Source organism: Pelodiscus sinensis, chromosome 14, assembly GCF_052426305.1.
Source record: "Pelodiscus sinensis isolate ZL-2025 chromosome 14, ASM5242630v1, whole genome shotgun sequence".
NCBI lineage: Eukaryota > Metazoa > Chordata > Testudines > Trionychidae > Pelodiscus > Pelodiscus sinensis.
Genome location: NC_143065.1, coordinates 21,264,309 through 21,282,775, shown reverse-complemented (window position 1 = coordinate 21,282,775; position 18,467 = coordinate 21,264,309). Strand labels below are relative to the sequence as shown.

The following is an 18,467-nucleotide window of genomic DNA, read 5'->3' as shown; positions in this document are numbered from 1 at the left end:
AAATTACAGCTTTCAAGGAAGGAAAATGAGATATACCTAGCACATTCTTATGCAAAATAAGGGACAAGGAAAATGTTAGGCAAGTTAAAAAAAAAAAAAAAAAAAGAGCCCTGATTCAGTATTGTGAACTAATAAAAAATGTTACACAGATGTGACACAATGAGATTAGTGTTGATTATTTTTTAAAGCTAGATTGAACCTCTCTAGTCCAGGACTCTCTGGTCTGGCAACATTAATGGATTATCATGATTTTAGTTAGTCAGATGTCCACTTATCATGGGTGTGGTCAAGTTTCCCATAAAATTTCTTTACAGTCACCAGTGTTCTGTGCTGTTATTTAGCTCTAATTTACCCCTAAATATCTTCTAAGAGCCCACTAAGCAGTGGAAGCATTGGTAATGCTGCAAGACAATATTGACCTCACATAGTTCAGCAAATGCTCTGGGTTGGCACCAGTCAGGTCCCAAGAGTGCCAGACTAGAGAGGTTCAATCTGTATTTTACAAGGGCCAGAAAGAAATATGACCAAGAAAGTGAACTTATGTTTTGCTAGTTGTTTCATTTTGCATTTAAAATCCCTCTCTCTTATATTTAGGGCTTGATCTTGCCACACATGCTCAGATTGAGACACACTTTCCTCCTGAAGCAGATCCATTTATTTCAGTGGGTCTACCTAAGGAGTGAGATGTTAATACCCAGTGGGTGAAAACCTAGCCCCACTGTAGTCCATCAGAGTTTTGCCATTGACTTCATTGGGGCTGGGATATCCCTGGGGAGGTATCGCAAAAAAATTCTGCCACGTCCAGGGAACATGTTTGCTCTTCCGCTTTTTTTTTTTTTGCGGAAGAGCAGAGGCGCTCCTTTGGAAGTCCTGTCTTCTTTGTTCCATGAGGAAGAAGGGATCTTCCAAAAGAGGGTTTTTTTCTGAAATTTGGGCCACTGTAGATGGGCCAAATTTCAGAAAATCCTCTCAAATAAAAAAAAGCGGAAAAAGGTACGCAAATTGCGGAGTGCATTTTGCATACCTTTTTCCGAAAAAGAGTTGTAGTCTAGACATAGCCTTAGTATATACAAAAAGAGCAGAACACAGCCCATACATAACTAAGATAAATGATCTTGTAGATTAACTTGGAACCAAATACATTATTTCTCATTTAATGAAAACAGACATAGGTGGCATTAAGGGAGCCTCTTATGCACACAAAAGTCATTTCTCTCATGCAAGTATCCCACTGCCATTAGTGGGACTACTCAACCCCATGGTGATTGTACTACGCATTATACCAGAGAACAAAGGACTCTGGCAATAATGTTTAAACATGGGTGCTTACAGATGGACCTTTACACCAAAGTGTTCTGTTATTCAAGGGTGCTGAGCATCAGCCGTCCCAGCTGATGACAATGGGTGCCATTGTTGCTAAGCATCTCTGACAATTGGGCTACTTTGGGATAGGTGCCTGTACATAGATTTAGCTTCTTAAATGTTGGCACCAGTGTTCCCTGTAAGCTGTGCAGTTAGATGGCCACCCAGGAGAGAGTCAAAGACTGCCAAGCAGTTTAGCAGAGCACCTACAGCTGTCAGTATGTATTTCTATTGGTGGTGCTCATCTGCATACGAAAAGCAAAATGTATTCTGCACATCAATGGAAAAAATGAGAGGGAACATTGGTTGGTACCCAGGTTTGAAAGTTGTGTCAGCTTTTGATAGAAAAGCTTCTCTTCAGTAATAGTTTCAGGGGGTAGCCGAGTTTGTTGTTTTTTGTGTAACAGACTAATGGTCTGGTAGCACTTTATAGACTAACAAAACATGTAGAGGGTATTATGAGCTTTCGTGGTGGGCTGTGTCCACGAAAGCTCATGATACCATCTACATGTTTTGTTAGTCTATAAAGTGCTACCAGACTATTTGTTGTTTTTTTCAGGAATAGTGTCACGCAAAAGTATTTTAATATGCTAGCCAGAAAGGCTGAACAAAATAAAACCACTGGTGTTAAAAAGACATATTTATTACATGCACCTGATAAAGTTTAATGAAGCAAAAAGTTTTGAACATAATGGGCATCATTAATCATAAATTCAAGGGGGTTATGCATCAAGGGTGCATCAGGCAGGTCCAATGTCAATGTTACTTCAGCTATTCCACAATAAATGGTATTTATAATACATGGATGGGAAAAGCGAATAAAATTTCCAGTTAATTAAGAATTACTATCAGGTATTAGTATTAGTACCTCATCCGATATTTTAGAGTAGACATTTGGATAAACTAATTTGCAAATTATTTGATTATGGTGATAATTATTTCCCCACTGTTTAAGTAAAGATGGCTGAAAAGATTCCAACTTCAAACATCTTGCTGCACCACAGCCTTCAAATTTTCAGACTTATTACATCATCAAACATTTATGGCAGGCATTTTAAAAGGGTGACCTGGTGAATAATAATGTGGTACCTGCAGAGCAGATATTGTACACGAAATGTTGCAAATGAAGAAACAAAATTACCTACCTTTTCACAGGACAAATACTTGACGCTTCAGAGAGGAGTAAATAAGCTGTGTGTAACTGGAAGTGTAGAAGGGCAACCTTAATACTAATAATCTGCTTACAGGGGTATTAAAGATCAGCTTCTAGTTTCCTACTGTGCTATCTTGGTATAGCTGCACAATGTTGGTTTACATTCCAAGAGCTAGGTTTTACGCACAAATCTTTGAAGAAAGTTACTCACCCTGCGCAGTAACATCTGTTCTTCAAGATGTGTGTCCCCATGGGTGCTCCACTGAAGATGTCGGGTTCGTCCCGGTGCCGCAAGTTGGAGATTTTTCATTAGCAGTAGCCCAGCCAGACCGTGCATGCGTGCTCGCTGTCTCACGCCATTCGCGCTCTTTTGCAGAGCATGGTCCAGCCCCGCCAGTTCCTCCTAGCCAAAAGCATCTGAAAGACAAGGGTACTAGTTCTGAAGCAGGGAGGAGGATGGGTCGTGGAGCACCCACAGGGACACACATCTGAAAGAACAGATGTTATTGCACAGGGTGAATAACTCTTTCTTCTTCGTCGAGTAGTGTCCCCGTGGGTGCTCCACTGAAGGTGAGTACATAGCAGTGGTCCAGTGCTAGTGATGTGCTTCTGTTTCAAGGTCTCTGTGCTGTGGATAGGACAGCCTGGGCCACTGCAGAATCTTTTCTTAGCATGTTTGCAAGGGCGTAGTGCTTGGCAAAAGTCAGAGTAGAGGACCAGGTAGCTGCACGGCATATGTCCTGCGGCAGAGAAAGGCTACGGAGGTTGCCATCCCTCTAGCAGAATGGGCCCTTGGTCTGTGTGGTAGCGGTCTATTGCTCAATGAGTAACATTGCATAATGCAGGATACGATCAGGTTGGAAATGCTCTGTGTGGAGAGCTGTTGGCCTTTTGAACTCTCCGCTATAGATAACAGAAGACACTGCGATTTTCAAAAGACGCATGTCCTTACTAGGTAAAAGGCAAGAACTCTTCTGACGTCCAGCGCATGTAAGCGCATCTCTTCCATGGTGGAGTGCAGTTTCGGATAAAAGGTTGGTAGGCTTATAGGTTCATTTATGCGAAAGGTCGAGTTTACCTTTGGAAGAAAGGATGGATGAACGCGAAGCATTATTCCATGCTCGTTGATTAATGTGTACAGGGGATTAGCAGAAAGTGCTGCTAGCTCACTCACCCGTTGTGCTGAGGTAATGGCAAGCAAGAATGTCACCTTCATAGTGAGTGTGTGGAGATCACATGTTGCAATTGGCTCGAAGGGGGGGCCAGTTAAAGTGTCCAGGACTAGACCTAGGTCCCATGGCTCTGGAGGAGGTGTGTGAGGGGGGTACAGATTTGCGAGACCCTTCAAAAATCTTTTGGTTAGTGGGTGACCGAAAATTGAATCGTCATCAATGGGAGCTCGAAAGGCTGATATTGCCGCCAAGTGAACATTAAGGGAAGATATCTCCAGGCCTTCCGTCTTTAGATGTAGGATATAATCAAATATTTGTTGGATAGGCATAGAAAGAGGGTCGACGCCTCTCGCCGCACACCACGACTGAAATAAACGTCATTTATGAAGATAGATCTTTTGAGTGGTCTGGCGTCTACTGTGTATGAGGATATCCTTTACTGCCTGAGAACAAGTCATTTCAGGACTTTGGAGCCAACTAGGAGCCATGCGGTGAGGTGCAGGCGGTCAATGTGAGGATGGATGACTATACGGTGTTGTTGCGACAGTAAGTTGTATAGATTCGGTAGCTGTCATGGCTGGGACATAGACATTCATGATACTGTGGCAGCCTCGTCTGTTGGGGCCAAGATGGTGCTATCAATATCATTGTGGCCCCATCCATTGCTTTTTTCTCCAATACTCGTGGGATGAGTGGAATAGGGGGAAAAGCATACAGCAAATGGTGATGACCCCAGTTGAGGAGGAAGGCATCCCTTTGAGAAGCTGCACTGATGCCCGCCCTTGAGCAATAGTGGTGACACTTTTTGTTGTACTGCGTGGTGAAGAGGTCTTTACTGGGGTATCCCCAGTGTTCAAAGAGGTTGCGGGCCACGTCGTTGAGCAGTTCCCACTCATGTTGTGGGGGAAAACTCCTGGGCTGTGTCTAGACTGCATCCCTTTCCCGTAAAAGGGATGCAAATTAGACACATCGCAATTGCAAATGAAGCGGGAACTTAAATCCCCCCGCTTCATTTGCATAAAAATGGCTGCTGCTTTTTTCCGGCTCGGAGCTTTGCCGGAAATAAGCGCCAGTCTAGACGTGGATCTTTCGGAAAATAAAGTCTTTTCTGAAAGATCCCTTATCCCTTATTTTAAGTGCAAGTGGTATGGCCTCAACTGGTGATGGAATAAACCCCCTGTGTTGTGCAGAGCCTCTATAAGGGGGATGGCACGCAGTCCCTTGATAGACATGTCAAACCTACTGCTGGGCATGTTGTTGATTGGACACTTTGTTGGGCTGCTGGCAATGCTTCTGTGGACATTGTCTGTCTGGGTTGGTCATATGGCCTAAAGCAGGGCGCAGCATAAGAGAACAGTCTCCGCTTATTTTAGGGCATGTATCTCCTGTGTTTACAGAGGCGTGTTCATTCCCAGTGTTCTCAATGTGGTGGGAGAGTCCTTGCCCGAGTGGAATACTTGATCAGTATTTTGGGCAAAAAGCGACTGATGGTCAAAAGATAAGTCCTCTATCTTTGATTATAGGTCTTTTAGGACCAATGAGAGGTGGAGCCAGGAGGCACGGCACATGACCAGCAACGTGGCCGTGGTCCGCGCCACTGTTTGCAATGTTGAGGGCGATCTGTAGCGCTGTACGAGCTGAATCCCCCTGAAACACTGCGTCGTCAGGTGAGGAAGATGACTGGTTGGTGGGGGAATCTAAGCGATGCTGCTTGAGGTCAGGGGGCAGGTTGTCATCCCTCTCCTGTTAGCTAGCAGCCGAGGGCACGTCTCCCATTGGTGTTGGAGGAGCTATACGAGGAGGCGGGTTGTCCTGGGTTGGATGCTGCGGAGATAGGGATCGCCTATGTCTCGGTGATCTAGTTCTAGAGTAGTCTGTGCTATGCGAGTGTGAGCGTTCGCGATGGTAATAAGTGTAGTGTTGCCTGTGATGATATGCACGAGGGGAGTGCCTCAGGGAATACCTGCTTACACTCCTGTAGTGTCGGGAATATTCCAAAGGTGTTGGAGACCTCGGCGATCTTGACCTCTCTATATAATGTGAGGGCAACCAGGAGTGGTAAGAACGATAATACCGTCGAGGTGTTAGAGATCAACATGGTGATCTTAGGTACCGTTCCCAGGAAGAAATGTAGTGTGGAACACATTGTCAGCTTCCAGAGTGATACAAAGCAGGAGAAGGAGGCTCCGGAGAAAAGACAGCCAGCTCCGGACTAGGTGATGGCGTACGGACATGCTTAGCTTTTCGCTGTGCCTTAGTGGGTATTGGAGAGATAAGCGCAGGAGGTGGAGCTGTGCGCTGCAGGTTGGTCGGTGCGGAGACGTCACCCGGTTCCGAACCATCCTGGTGCTTGGATGGTGCTAGTGGCATCGGTAGTGGCGATATCAGTGCTGTTGATGTCACTGGTGCTGCCTGCGCTGCTGGTAGCGGTACTGAGGCCGTTGGCACCGCAGGCGGGTGTTGCGGTGTCATTGGCGCCGATGGCTTCAGTTCAGAGACTACCGGTCTCATGGTAGCATGGGTCCTTGGTGCCATTGCCAACTCTGGTCATGGCGCCACATGCACCGTGGGTGCTGGATCACTAACTATGGCAGGGCTCAGAGCCGATGTGCTACGGCCCTTGCTTGCCTTGCCGCTAACATGACTGGGCTTCAAACCGGAGGTGCCAGGTCTATCTCCTGCACTCACGCTACTGTAAGGTGTGGAACTCCTCTTATCTTGAGACTTGTGCACCACAGGAGTCTCGTCTGCTGGCGACTCTTTGACTGGCGGCTGCAATGCTCTATTGAAAAGAAACATTTGAGCCGCATTTCTCTATCCTGCCTGGCTCGGGTGGTTAACTTAGCCCAATGCATGCACTCCCCGAGGCACTTAATACAGTGAGAATGGCCGGCTGACACAGGCATCGCGTCTCGGCATGTTGCTCACTTTTTGAACCCAGGGGACCCGGGCATGATGGTGTGGTATAGTGTCAGTACCTTGCTGGTTGCTATGCTTGGGCGGTGGGCTGTGGAGGACCCCCACTGGTGATTGTCTGTAAGCACGGCCCAGCAAGAGGGGTCTCAGGACAGTGGCCAAACTGGTTCTACTTGTTAAGGGAAGAGACAGGACAAAGGAAGTGTGTGCTGGGGGAAGGGTCAGTCTTGGGCTGGAACCATGAGGCAGAGAGACTAAGGTTGCTGGGGCTGAGGGCTACAGGTGATAGACGCCTAACCCAAGGGGTCTGAAACATCCTGGCCCCGAATCCTGTAATCACACCACGTCTATGCTGTGCTGTATCCTGAAGAAGCAATAAAACCCCTCTATTCTACTGCTGGCGGGATCTGTTCTTGCTGCTACGGGGGTGCAGGCTCGGGAGGAACCCCGACTGCGTCGTCACAGATGGCAACTGTCTTGTGTCACCAGAAATCTTAAAGTAGTCGCTCTGTCTCCGTCTTCTTTCTTACGTTGGCAAACAATGAACAGGAGAAAAACTTAATATATCTTTTTTTTTTTTTTAACTAGAACAGAACGCTATGAACTATAACTAATAGAAAGGGCTAAACTGGGATGAATAAAGTAATCTTTCTTATTTTTCTTATTCTTCTTATTTTTCCTCAGAACAGAAGAGGAGCTCGTCCAGATTCCATCTGTGGCCGTGGACAGTTAGGAGGAGCTGGAAGGGCCAGATCGCACTCCGCAAAAAAGTGCGAATGGCGCGAGATGGTGAGCACGTATGTGCGGTATGGCTGGGCTACTGCTAACCAAAAATCTCCGACTTGCGGCGCCAGGATGAGCCCGCCACCTTCAGTGGAGCACCCACGGGGACACGACTCAACGAAGAACAAAACTTCCACTGATATCCCTGGGGATTCAGACTAAGGTACAAGGTCAGACTAGGCCCTAGCTTTTTTACACACTGGGTTTTTCCCTCTCTTCTCTTTGTAGTTGCCATTTTTGTAGTTCCCAAATGTTAAAATTAACAAGAACTGATTGTGTGAATGACTGCACTGTATCTTTTCAACCACTGAATTCCAAGCAGATGCCTTGCCAATGTAAATTCTCCATATCTTTTTTTCCCCCTCAAATTTTTAATGAGGATTTAGGAAAGGAGAAGTAGAGGGGGAATGGGAAAGGAGACCAGCTCACTGATACAGGCAGGAGCCAGGAAATTAGAAGGAGCCAAAATGCAAAAAGCATTCCAGAGGACAATGTAAATGTGTAACTACATATAGTAAGCTTGTAAATGCTTGAAACTCTATCCACTGAAGCCAATGGAAGTATTGCCATTCATGCCAACAGAGTCCCTAAGCGTAGAGTATTATTTTCCACCACAAGGCTATTTTTCTACTTCTCTCCTATTCCTATATACTAGACATTTTCTCTGAAAAATAAATCAACATTTTCTTCTTGATGTACATACTGTCAGCTGTTTTTTCCACTAATTCTCTCCTTCACTATTTCTCCCTCACTTTGGGAGAAATAGTTCAATACTAAATTGCCACATTTCCTCTCTATATAGTGACCGAATGCTTTTCACCTATAGATGTATGCATCTTGAATAGCATATCTGCTATGTGAATATAAGAGTAGGATAAGATTTTACACAGGCAGAAGTTGATATAAGATATGTATACAGCTCCAGATGCTCTTTGATATAATAAAAGTACCTAAGTTACAGCAACCAAACTAATTTGTTCCTGTAATAATATTTATTATAGAAATGACTTGACTTAACCAGGGACACCATGAATTTCAGATACTGAAATTCTATGCTGCAGTCAGTGATTGATGTACCATACAAATGGAGACTTAATAGTTAATGCATGACCTACCGTATCCACCCAGCCTTACAATTTCAAGAGACTTCTTTGAAACATTTTAGCATTAAAACATAAAATAACTTTATTACAAAACGTAAGTGATTTTAAAGTAATGTCAGAGATATTTAACATGTTGAAAATGTTATGCTACCTATGTGCTTAGGATATTATGCATACTACTTTAATGCTATTAAAATATATATATACCATTCTTTCTCTATGTGCTTTTCATATATCACTATCCATATTAGTAAATATCAAAGCTGATTCCATGTTTAAATTCATATATGCAGTTGTGCAAAATTAACGAAGTGCAGAAATGCTACAGCAAAACATTACAAAAATGTTTAAATTAATTAAATTAAGTCAAAATCTACTTAAATATATCAATGCAATTAAAATTGGTCCTTGACCATTTATTCATTTCTATGACTTAGCTCTAATACACTGATTAGTAAAACATCATTATCTGTCTAGGTTTCCAGGGTGTCTGAATACCACTAGTCAATAATTTTTACAGGATACGTTGTTAAATAAATTATTATTACGTATTATTTGTAGTGTGCTGACTGTGGGTGTGATGCAGCATAGAGCATAGAAACATGGTCCCTGCCCCAAAGGAGCATACAGTCTAAATGAAATAAATATGAACAAATACTAAGAAATCACATTGCATCTGTGAACACAGACATTCCAGGGTAGCTGTATTCAGTCACTACTTTCAGAGTAGTAGGTACATGCGCAAGGAGCTGGCTAGGAGACTAGTAGTACAGCTGCTAGCATCACCCTTTTGCATACTTCTGGCTATCCAGCTTCCCTGTAAGGCCTGACCTTTGTCTGAGTCTGGAACTGAGGAGGAAGATTCATTCCCCCTCCCCCCACCAACCTAGATCCTCTTTAGTGGCTTCCTCCTCACCTCAGCCTATGTCACCCTTTTCTCTTGGAGAAAGTTTAAAAAGGAAATACCTCTGCCCCCACCTTCACCTCTCTTCTCAAATTTGCACAAATGCTTTGCAAGTCACCTTAGAGCCATTGCTGCAAGTACCCACTGACTTACCACCCATGGTGAACACAACCCTCTGCAATAAGTGTTAGCAGGACTGGGTCTAGAGACGTGAAAGGTTAACTGGGTATTGCTCCACTCTTCTGTGGGCACAAAACAGACAACTGTATTGTTGGTGGTGTTTGTTGTTAAACAGGCAGACTTCACAGGTGGAAAAATGCCACAAGAAATATAACTGGGTGAAAACTGATGCAAAATAAATCCAACATTTCAAGCCAGAGAGAAGGACTCCTAGGGAAAACATCTCACATGTGAGAGAAAACAGCACCATGACAGATTATAACATAGTAGTTACAATGGCAAAACAGATTGAGCATGTTGTTCCCCAACTGCTGATTTATCAATGAACATGGAGCACCAATACAAATTTGTTTCAAATATAGGCTTCTTCGTAGGGTTCCAAAAATATAGGTGTGTAGTTGCTGGATATGGTATGCCCTTTGTAAAAATGCAATGAAGAATGAACAATACTAAGAAAAGGAAGGCGGGATTTGTAGGCTGGCATATGCTTTCTACCTACTACTGAGGTCCTGATTCCAGAGTAGTTTTTAAAAGTATATTCCACAGCGAGCTGCTGCATTATATCCCCATTGTGGGAAAATGAGCCATAAGTCATTTAGTCTTTGGAGACAAGTGGCAAATCCTTTTTAATTTTTGTATCACACTCTTGTGAGAAAGCCAAGTTTGAAACTGCTAGGGATTTGTACAATTTCCAAGGCATGTGGGGATGGGGTGTAAGGAAATGTCACTTGAAAGAGATACTTGGTATCTAGCATCAATTGTGGAATATCCTCTCGATTATTGAGCATGGCCTGAAATGAGAAGAAAGAGAGTTTTACTGTCAAGAAGATATAAAGTAGTAAAATCCTAAAATATTTGCTTTCTTGTTAGTCTAATGATGTTTTTTTCTTGCCAGTACAGAAGAGCAGTAACTTTTATCCTGGTTTGAATTCAAAGCCAACTATGAACATTCACCAGTGTAAACAGTGGGTGCATAATACTGTAACTTGAATGTGTGGGTGAAAATAACTTAAGGATCTTACCTGGACTTTACGAACAAATGATGGAGACACTCTTTTCTCAAAATCATCTATAGGAGTGTAGGAATTGAGGATCTTTACTATCTGCATAAATGATAAAAGACTTTTAACAACTGTAAACCACAGGTCTGCCAACAGGGATTCCAGACCCCAAGACAACATATCAATGGGCTCTCTATCCTCCTCCCATGGATGGAGTCACAAGCCACCCCCTTCCCTGCCCAGAGAAACCCTGCGCACCATCCCTCACAATATCTCCTACTTGGTTGCAGCCCCATCCCCCACCTGTCACCTACCCTCTTTCCTCTCTCTGCCTGCCCCAGCCACTTAAGCCCAATTCTGCCCCCAGCAGTCCTGTGCCCCCCCTTGCTTGCCTTCTTTCTCCCTGCCTACCTCTGCCCTTTTCCCTTCCCAGCCCAGTTCTTCCACCCCCTCAACCCTCACTACCCACAAACCGTGCTTGGCTCTACCCCAGAGTTTGGCCTCCATCTCTTTCCAGCCTGGATCTCCCTTCCTTGCTCATGACACTCACTGCCAGGCTGGCTCCTCCCTCTGACTTTGCCTTCCCAATGCAGCTGGGGAGCTGCTGTCCTGGTTTGCCCTCTGGTCACCCAGGACTCCTCTTGCCCCAGTGCTGTCTGGTGGGGTGTCCCACTGGCCCAGTAGAGCTGCTCTGCAGTCCACGGCAGGTGCTAGAACTCGGGCCTGCCTGGGGAATGTAAAAGGGCCTACGTCTCCCAGCTGCTGCTACTGTGGCAGCAGCCAGAGTACCGTGGGCCACTTTAGATTGCTCAGGCCCCTACGTAATTTTCCCCTTTATCCCCCTTATCAGCAGGCCTGGAAACCCATGCCAGAAAAAAGGAACAGTTTGAAAGGAAGAGATATTAAAATTATGCTCCCATCATTATCTGAGGGCACAGCAAGTACTCTAAAAAGGTAGATTATTAACTGGCAAACTAGTGAGTGATAATTACCCAGGCTCATCCCAGGAGAAGGGTACAGTGGATAGATAGTGGAAATGGTTGAACGGATTAAAGGAAGCCAATTAAAAACAAGTTTTGTGAGCAAAGAAAATGATACTAGGGAACTGAGAAGAGGCAGGTTTGGAGCAGGACCTAGATGGAACAAGGCAGATGGGCATCCAAGTAAGAAGAATAGAGATACAAAGAAAGGAATCAGAGAATCAAACCCTAACCCCCAGGAAGACCTGACTTGGAATATTGGCCAGGGAGTTGCAGCTATCAAAGCAGGATGCTGATCACTCCGTCTGTACTTAAGATTATTTCACACACGAGTGGTAAGATACTTCAATTGGTGCTGCCGACAGCCAACGACAAGGTTTGCTACCTGCACTGCAGACAGGGATGTGCAGCGTTCATATATCTCCTTGGCATCATCATCTGTGATCTTTTTGACCTGAAGGAGCCAAGCTGCCTGAGAGAGAGGCTCCAAAGTTTCCTTGGCAGAACTGCTCTGTAGGTTCTTTTCTTTAAGCCATTCCTCTAAGTAGCTGATGTTACATCTGGGGTTAAACCATAAATAAGCATGGAATGGTCAGTTCCCCCTTACAAACTAATAAGAATAAAGTAATCAGCAAATGAATGCCATTAAAGAAACATTTTGATGGTTTAAAATTCATACACAGTAGGCAAATAATATCTTCAGAAACACTCACCTTTGATTATTAAAACTGACAATTAAAAAAAATCTAATTTCCCTTAACCTGTTCATAGTTTGTGTTTCACAAACTTTGGACAATGCCAGTTTCCTTGTTGTTTATATAAAGGTCCTAATCAGTTTAATACATTAGTAAGATGTGACAGCATTGCATGGGATTGTGTTAAAATACAGCTGTTCCTTTAAAAACACACTTTCATGGCATCATCAAAAGAGCCAGGAGATTATAGCAATTTTTGCACATTCCCAACCTGGGCCAGATTCTCATAATTGATGACCTATAGGTGAAAGCCCATCTCTCCCATTACTACTTCCCTGGATGATTTGAGGCCGGTGAGCTTTATCTATTGATTTTCTTTCAGCTCTGTCTCCAGTCTGTCTAATAGGATATAACTGAACTGCATATTTTTTGCAATGATTTAGGAGCATATTCTCCTCATGATTCACATAAGGGCAAAAAGAAGAGGAGAGCTCAGCCAACCCACCTCTGATTTTGCCCCTTGTCTCATCATTAAGGGTGGGAAGTACAATTCAGTTCTTCCCTCTTTGCCAGTCAGGGACTGTTGTATCTGCTCTTCACAGTAAAAAAAAACCCTATAATATGCCTCTATGTGTAAATTAAGATGGCAAAATCCATAGATGTGTTGCAGGCTAACAGGGTAAATTGCTCCAGAATTGGGCTTCTGAGTTTCTTTGCCCCTCCAGCCTGTACTGTGCATCCCTCTATTAACGTTACATGTCAAGTATGCTTATAATAATCACTGTATCATGGAGTGTGCTAGGATCAGCAAACCAATTCACAGAAAAGTTAAAATCTACCTTTTCAAACCAGAGGGACAAAAATAATCACCACTGAATGTTCACTTGTGTATTAAATGGCACAAGTGATAGAACTACAGTCTGTTAAAAAATCCTCTCTCTCAAACAAATGCTTGCTGAATCTTTATTGGCTTTACCTTATCTGCATTCCTTTCCTACAAGAGCACATGTCCTTGCGGAGGAAAAGACTATTAAGGGTGACAGCGCCAATCAGATAGAAAAGCTGTTTCACTGCCTGCTTTAGAAGCTCTGTGTCCAAGCCATTCTGGCACATTGTGCTATAAAAATAGCTGAGTTGTTGCAGGATGGAGGTCATTGTGTAGGTATCTGTGTCATCTATACTAGAAGAACGTTTACGGAATCCAGTAGGTTTCAAGCCAGAAATTCCTTGGAGACTTTCATATTCAAGCATGCCTGGTACTGAAAAGGCAACAGGAAATCATTTGTCACACCAACAACATGCAAGGTCCTTTTAATCATGGTAATTTGGTTCTAGGAACAAATCATATTTTCAAGATGCATAGTTTAAAGTTTTAAAGGTATAATGTAAATATAGCCTTAGTGTGAGGTAATTTTGGAAAACTAAATGTGTACATTGCAAGAGCATGATTTTAAAACAAAATGAATTCTTGCGCTGTGATGGATAGGAGGAGTGCTGGCCAGCACCTGGTGACTAAGTGGTTAAACTCAGGTAGCTAGCAAGGGTATTGGCAGGGGGCAAGAACCACCAATGTGGATACAGTGCTGAAATTTAAATTGTATACAGATACCTGGTCTGCTCTTCCTTTTGGGGGATTTCTAAGAAAAGGGCTGGAGAGAGTAGATGCAGGGATCAGAATTACCACGCCTATAAGAATTCTTGGACATTGGAGTGATCTGGACCTTGAAGTGTACAGATCAGCATGTATCATGAGTAGAGGGAAAAGTGATTCTAGTTGTGATCAGGGTATTTTTCTTTATTTTGGTTGTTTGGTTTAAACTTTTCTGTGTGAATCCATGCCTTCCTTCCCCCATTTACTATCTAAGAATTGTTCCCAGAGATTTTCTCTGTGTTTTAGTTTGTTTTACTTAGTTGCTTTGTACACCTAGCAACCAAGTATGCTTTATCAAGTACAGTGAAACCTTTGTTATCTGGTACTCTGTTAACCAGAAAATGTTGTTAACCAGCATTGCCCCCAGCCACAATACTGTCACATCTTCAGGAGCACAGGCCTGGCTTGGTTTACCATGACTGGCTTAACATTTTTTTAGGTCAGAAGTATTAATCATCTTTAACTTAAAATAGAAATGTGAGACCAACTACCTCACACTACAAAACTACCAATATTAAAAACTTGAGTTTTACTATTATTGTCCATTGGTTTTTCCTAGGTTGATGGGGACCCTCAGATAACCAGAATTTTTAGATAACCAGAACGTCCTAATCCCTGAGCACACTGGATAACACAGATTTTACTGTATATCTTTTGTTTGTTAATAAAAATCACTTTTTTGTAAGGTGATGATTTGATTCTTGGGTCTTGGAAAGTAACAGGGGATCTGTGTGTATATCTGCCTGCTTAAGACTGGGCGGCCAGCTATCAGAGACTGCAGCTTGTTTCTCTCTTATTTTTTCAAGCTCTTTTGCGGCAAAATGGTGGCACTTAATGGTGGCAGCTTTTTGGGATGTTTTTTTCTCAGAGTCAGTGCATCTGTGACTCTGGGGAGCTTTTTTTTGTTTTGTTTTTTTAAAGCAGAGCCTATAGAAACAAGGTATTTAAGGTCTTTGTGGACCTCCACCTTCTGCACTCAGAGTGCCAGAGTGGGGAACAGCCCTGACACACGCTATCATGAATAATTGGAAAAACACAAATAAAAAAAACACTGTAAAATGTGTGTGGAAAACCACAATACTGAAATGGAATATGTGTCTGCTTAATAGCTTGCCTTTGGCCTGGCTGGCTAGAAATGGGGTGAGGAAGGGCAGGAAGGAAGTAGAAGCTGAAACAGGTAAGAGAATGTTTCCTCACAGAAACCCCCTTTTAGGAAAATAAAATCAAACAGGGCCCCCTTCAGTTGCTAACCACTCAGCTTATATATGGACACCAGCTGTCCCCCTTTGTGCTCGAGGCCTGTCCCACACAGCAAATGCTGCTGCAAGGGTGAAATCTTCAAACTTCTGTTGACTGTGCAGTCAATATATAGATGTGTACATTCACATGCATATATTCACGCGCGTGTGTGTGTTTGCAGCAGGGTAGTAGTTTGCCTCCAATCTTTTATCTCACAAAGATCTATTCAAATTCCTTAGAAGTTACTAGTTCACTTATTTTCACTGGTTATTTTCTTCCTTCTTACCTATCATTGGCTGAATGTTATTCTCCATTACAAGAATGAATTGGTGATAGATACGAATGGCCAAATCACTAAGAATTTGTCTGTATTCTGAAAGATCAAAGTGCTTCAAACAGTTCATATTCTGACGTGGTGTATTTTGCTTCATGAATTCCTGAAAGACAGTTGTAAATATATCAATATGACAACATTATCAACATTATCATCAATGGAGCTGAACCATGCTACAGATGAACTAAATTAGCGAGTTCTATGTGTATGCTTCCATATTCTCAAAATGAGTCAAATTTGCTGCCATCCTGAGACGCTGCTACTCTCATGGATTTTACTGACACCAATATATACATTTTTCTACTTAGTGGTCATCTGGGGTCTGACTGAAAAAAAAACCCATTGTAAAAGGAAACACTTGCATTGACTTCAGTGGGCTTTGAATCAGGCTAGATCATTTATGTGGAAAACATCAGGGGTTTTTTGCAGGAAAATGGCTCTCATTTAAACTGTAGGCAAGAAACCTTCAAATATGCTTCTTCAACTTTTACTGTTTCAAATGCTCTGAGTTTTGTAGTTTGTAAAAAAAGCCAAGTTTCTGACACAGGTTGAATCTCTGTGGTCTGGGACTCTCTGATCCAGCAATATCCATGGTCTGGCAGGACCACGGATGTTACTGAACCAGAGAGCCCAGGAGCCCAGCAGCAGGCAGGGAGCCAGGAGCCCAGTGTTCCAGGGCTAGATGCAGAGAAGCGGCTCCAGAGGAGTGGAGCCTCAGAGCTTTGGTGATCCTGGCAGCCCTGGAGTAGGAGGGGAGCCAGACTGGCCAGGTGGGGAGCTCGGCGAGGTCTGCTGATGGACCCCAGGAGAGCCTGCTCCATCAGCAGAAGGGCCGGAGTTGACCTCCCCGGTCCGAGAAAATCCCCTGTTTAAGACCAGTCAGGTCCTGAGGGTGCCGGACCTGCGAGGTTCAACCTGTATAAACATTATTATGGCAGAGTTTTCAGCATCTCAAATATAGGATAAATAATAGGTTACAACTAATGACAGACAACATCATCAGTTCAAGATTTTAAAACCTGACCCAAAGTCCCACTTCTGAGTTTTTATATCTGTAATGAGATGAGAAAGCCAGGATTAAAATGTTCTTAAAACTGGGGGTTTTGAAATACAGATTGGAATGCAAATGCTTTCAAAGTTTGGAATGATCAGACTTGCATTTGGTTCATTACCGAGATGGATTAAAACTGCACATTTGGATCCAAACACTCCTCCAATTCCGTAGTTAAATTGCACTACCATTGCCTTGCAATGCCTTACTTCAATACAAGGTTTTTCTGATCAAACTTTGCTATTCTCTCTATAACCACCAGGGAGAGCACCGGAACTTGCAGAGCACACACACAAGAAAAAAGCTTACAAGAAGAGCTTACAGTTGGGGTTGAGTAAAAGATTTTTCTCTCTGTAGGAACTCACGTGAATACTGTATTTTAGTTTCAGGCCATATGGGTTTCTATCCCCCACTCATCAAATATCACTTTGGGTTTGGAGTTTAAAGAATCCAAAACTGGCAATGAAATTCAGCTTCATCTGGTTCAAGAGAAAACTGACTAGTTTATTACCATATGTCTGCTCTCATTTGGAATTGTAATCTTACTTATTAATCAAAAGGGTAACAATGTCTGTCTGAAGCAGTCACAACTGAGTGAAAGAAAAGGTGAAAGTTATTTTAAAATACAACTACACAACTAATTGAGTGCCGGAGGTCCTGTTCAAATTAGCAAATGGCACCCAAGGTATGTAACTGTTTCTTCATTCTGTTAAAATTAGTCTTTACTGTTAGTGTTTCATCTTCCTAAGCTCTTTTGGAAAAGCTGTTCTAGTCCACTGGATCACTTCTATAAGCCAAATATCACCTCTGCAGAAGGATATGAATTTCAAATACATCCAAAAAAATCAGTGATGAATCCTATGACACCTTAAAGACAAACAGCTTCATTTGGGCATAAGCTTTTGTAGGCAAAGACCCGCTTTGTTACATGCATGTGACAAATGGGTCTTTGCCCATTAAAGCTTATGTTCAAATAAATCTGTTATTCTTTAAGTTGCACCAGGTCTCGTTGTTGTTTTTGCAGAAACAGATTAACATGGCTACCCCTCTGACACTAAGTACACTCAAATTTCAGGCCCTTACAGTGAGATGGTCCCATCTGATAAACCTTGCTCCATTTGGTTACAAAATAAAATGTAAAGTGATTAAATGATTCCTACCTCTTCTCCGCTGTACTGTTTCAGACAGTTAAGAAAATTATATGTATTGGAAAGCCAAAAGGACAACATCTCAAAATCTTCAGCATGTTCCTAAACAACAACATATAAAACAAACTTTTTAAACAACATGACCTACTTCAAGTTTAATTTTATTGTTGAAACTTTTGGCCACTAGAAAATGAACACAGTAGCATCAAGCTACAGATAAAAGAGATAATAGTATCTGCAAAGCACTATCTATACAAAGTTTGCTCATGTCTACAGTGGTCTTAAAAGCTATCTGTATACAGTCATTAAAAGGAGTTGTGCCATGAGTTGGCTAGACAGTGTGTAGAGGGGCTCCAAAAATAGTGCTGCAGCTTATTGGAGGTCTTTCTGCAACAGGACTGAACATTGTAGACATACACACCTGAAATTAAATTCTATGTAAGTACTGCTTTGAAATTCAGCTGTTAGGCCTATGTGAGTTACAACCGTGTTTAAACATGGTTCTTGTAAAGTACTAACATGTTTTCCTTTCCCAGAGCTGAATTGGGATATAAGTTTGTTTACAAACCTGAGTTGTAGGTTCTGTCTACATTGCAAGTTAAACTCCCTATAACATGTTTCACTTCAACCTGTGCCACCAAAAAGAACTGTGCATTTTGCTCTACTGCGTCACTCAGTCAAAACCTAATATCCAGGTACTGCCATAGTGAAGGGGGCAGATGGGACTACGGACAGTGAAGATGGGACTGCAGACAGTGCAGGTGGGACCACAGACAGAGGTTTTGCATAGCTTGG

At 42.8% G+C, this 18,467-nt stretch overlaps 1 protein-coding gene across 2 annotated transcripts in view; it reads right to left on the bottom strand.

Annotated features, from left to right (window-relative positions):
- Positions 1-8,545: 8,545 nt before the first annotated feature.
- The window catches only part of MYO5C (myosin VC), a 73,049-nt gene continuing 63,127 nt past the window's right edge, over positions 8,546-18,467 (bottom strand). Inside the window, exons 36-41 of one of the 2 annotated variants that reach the window (XM_075897256.2) lie at positions 17,685-17,774; positions 15,426-15,576; positions 13,226-13,508; positions 11,940-12,114; positions 10,596-10,676; positions 8,546-10,364 (exon numbers count right to left, since the gene is read on the bottom strand). In XM_075897256.2, the coding sequence (XP_075753371.2) occupies positions 10,212-10,364; positions 10,596-10,676; positions 11,940-12,114; positions 13,226-13,508; positions 15,426-15,576; positions 17,685-17,774 (933 nt within the window). In that variant the 3' untranslated portion in view covers positions 8,546-10,211. Of the gene's footprint in view, positions 10,365-10,595; positions 10,677-11,939; positions 12,115-13,225; positions 13,509-15,425; positions 15,577-17,684; positions 17,775-18,467 lie in introns of those variants that run through there. The other variant, XM_075897258.2, reaches the window with a different exon arrangement.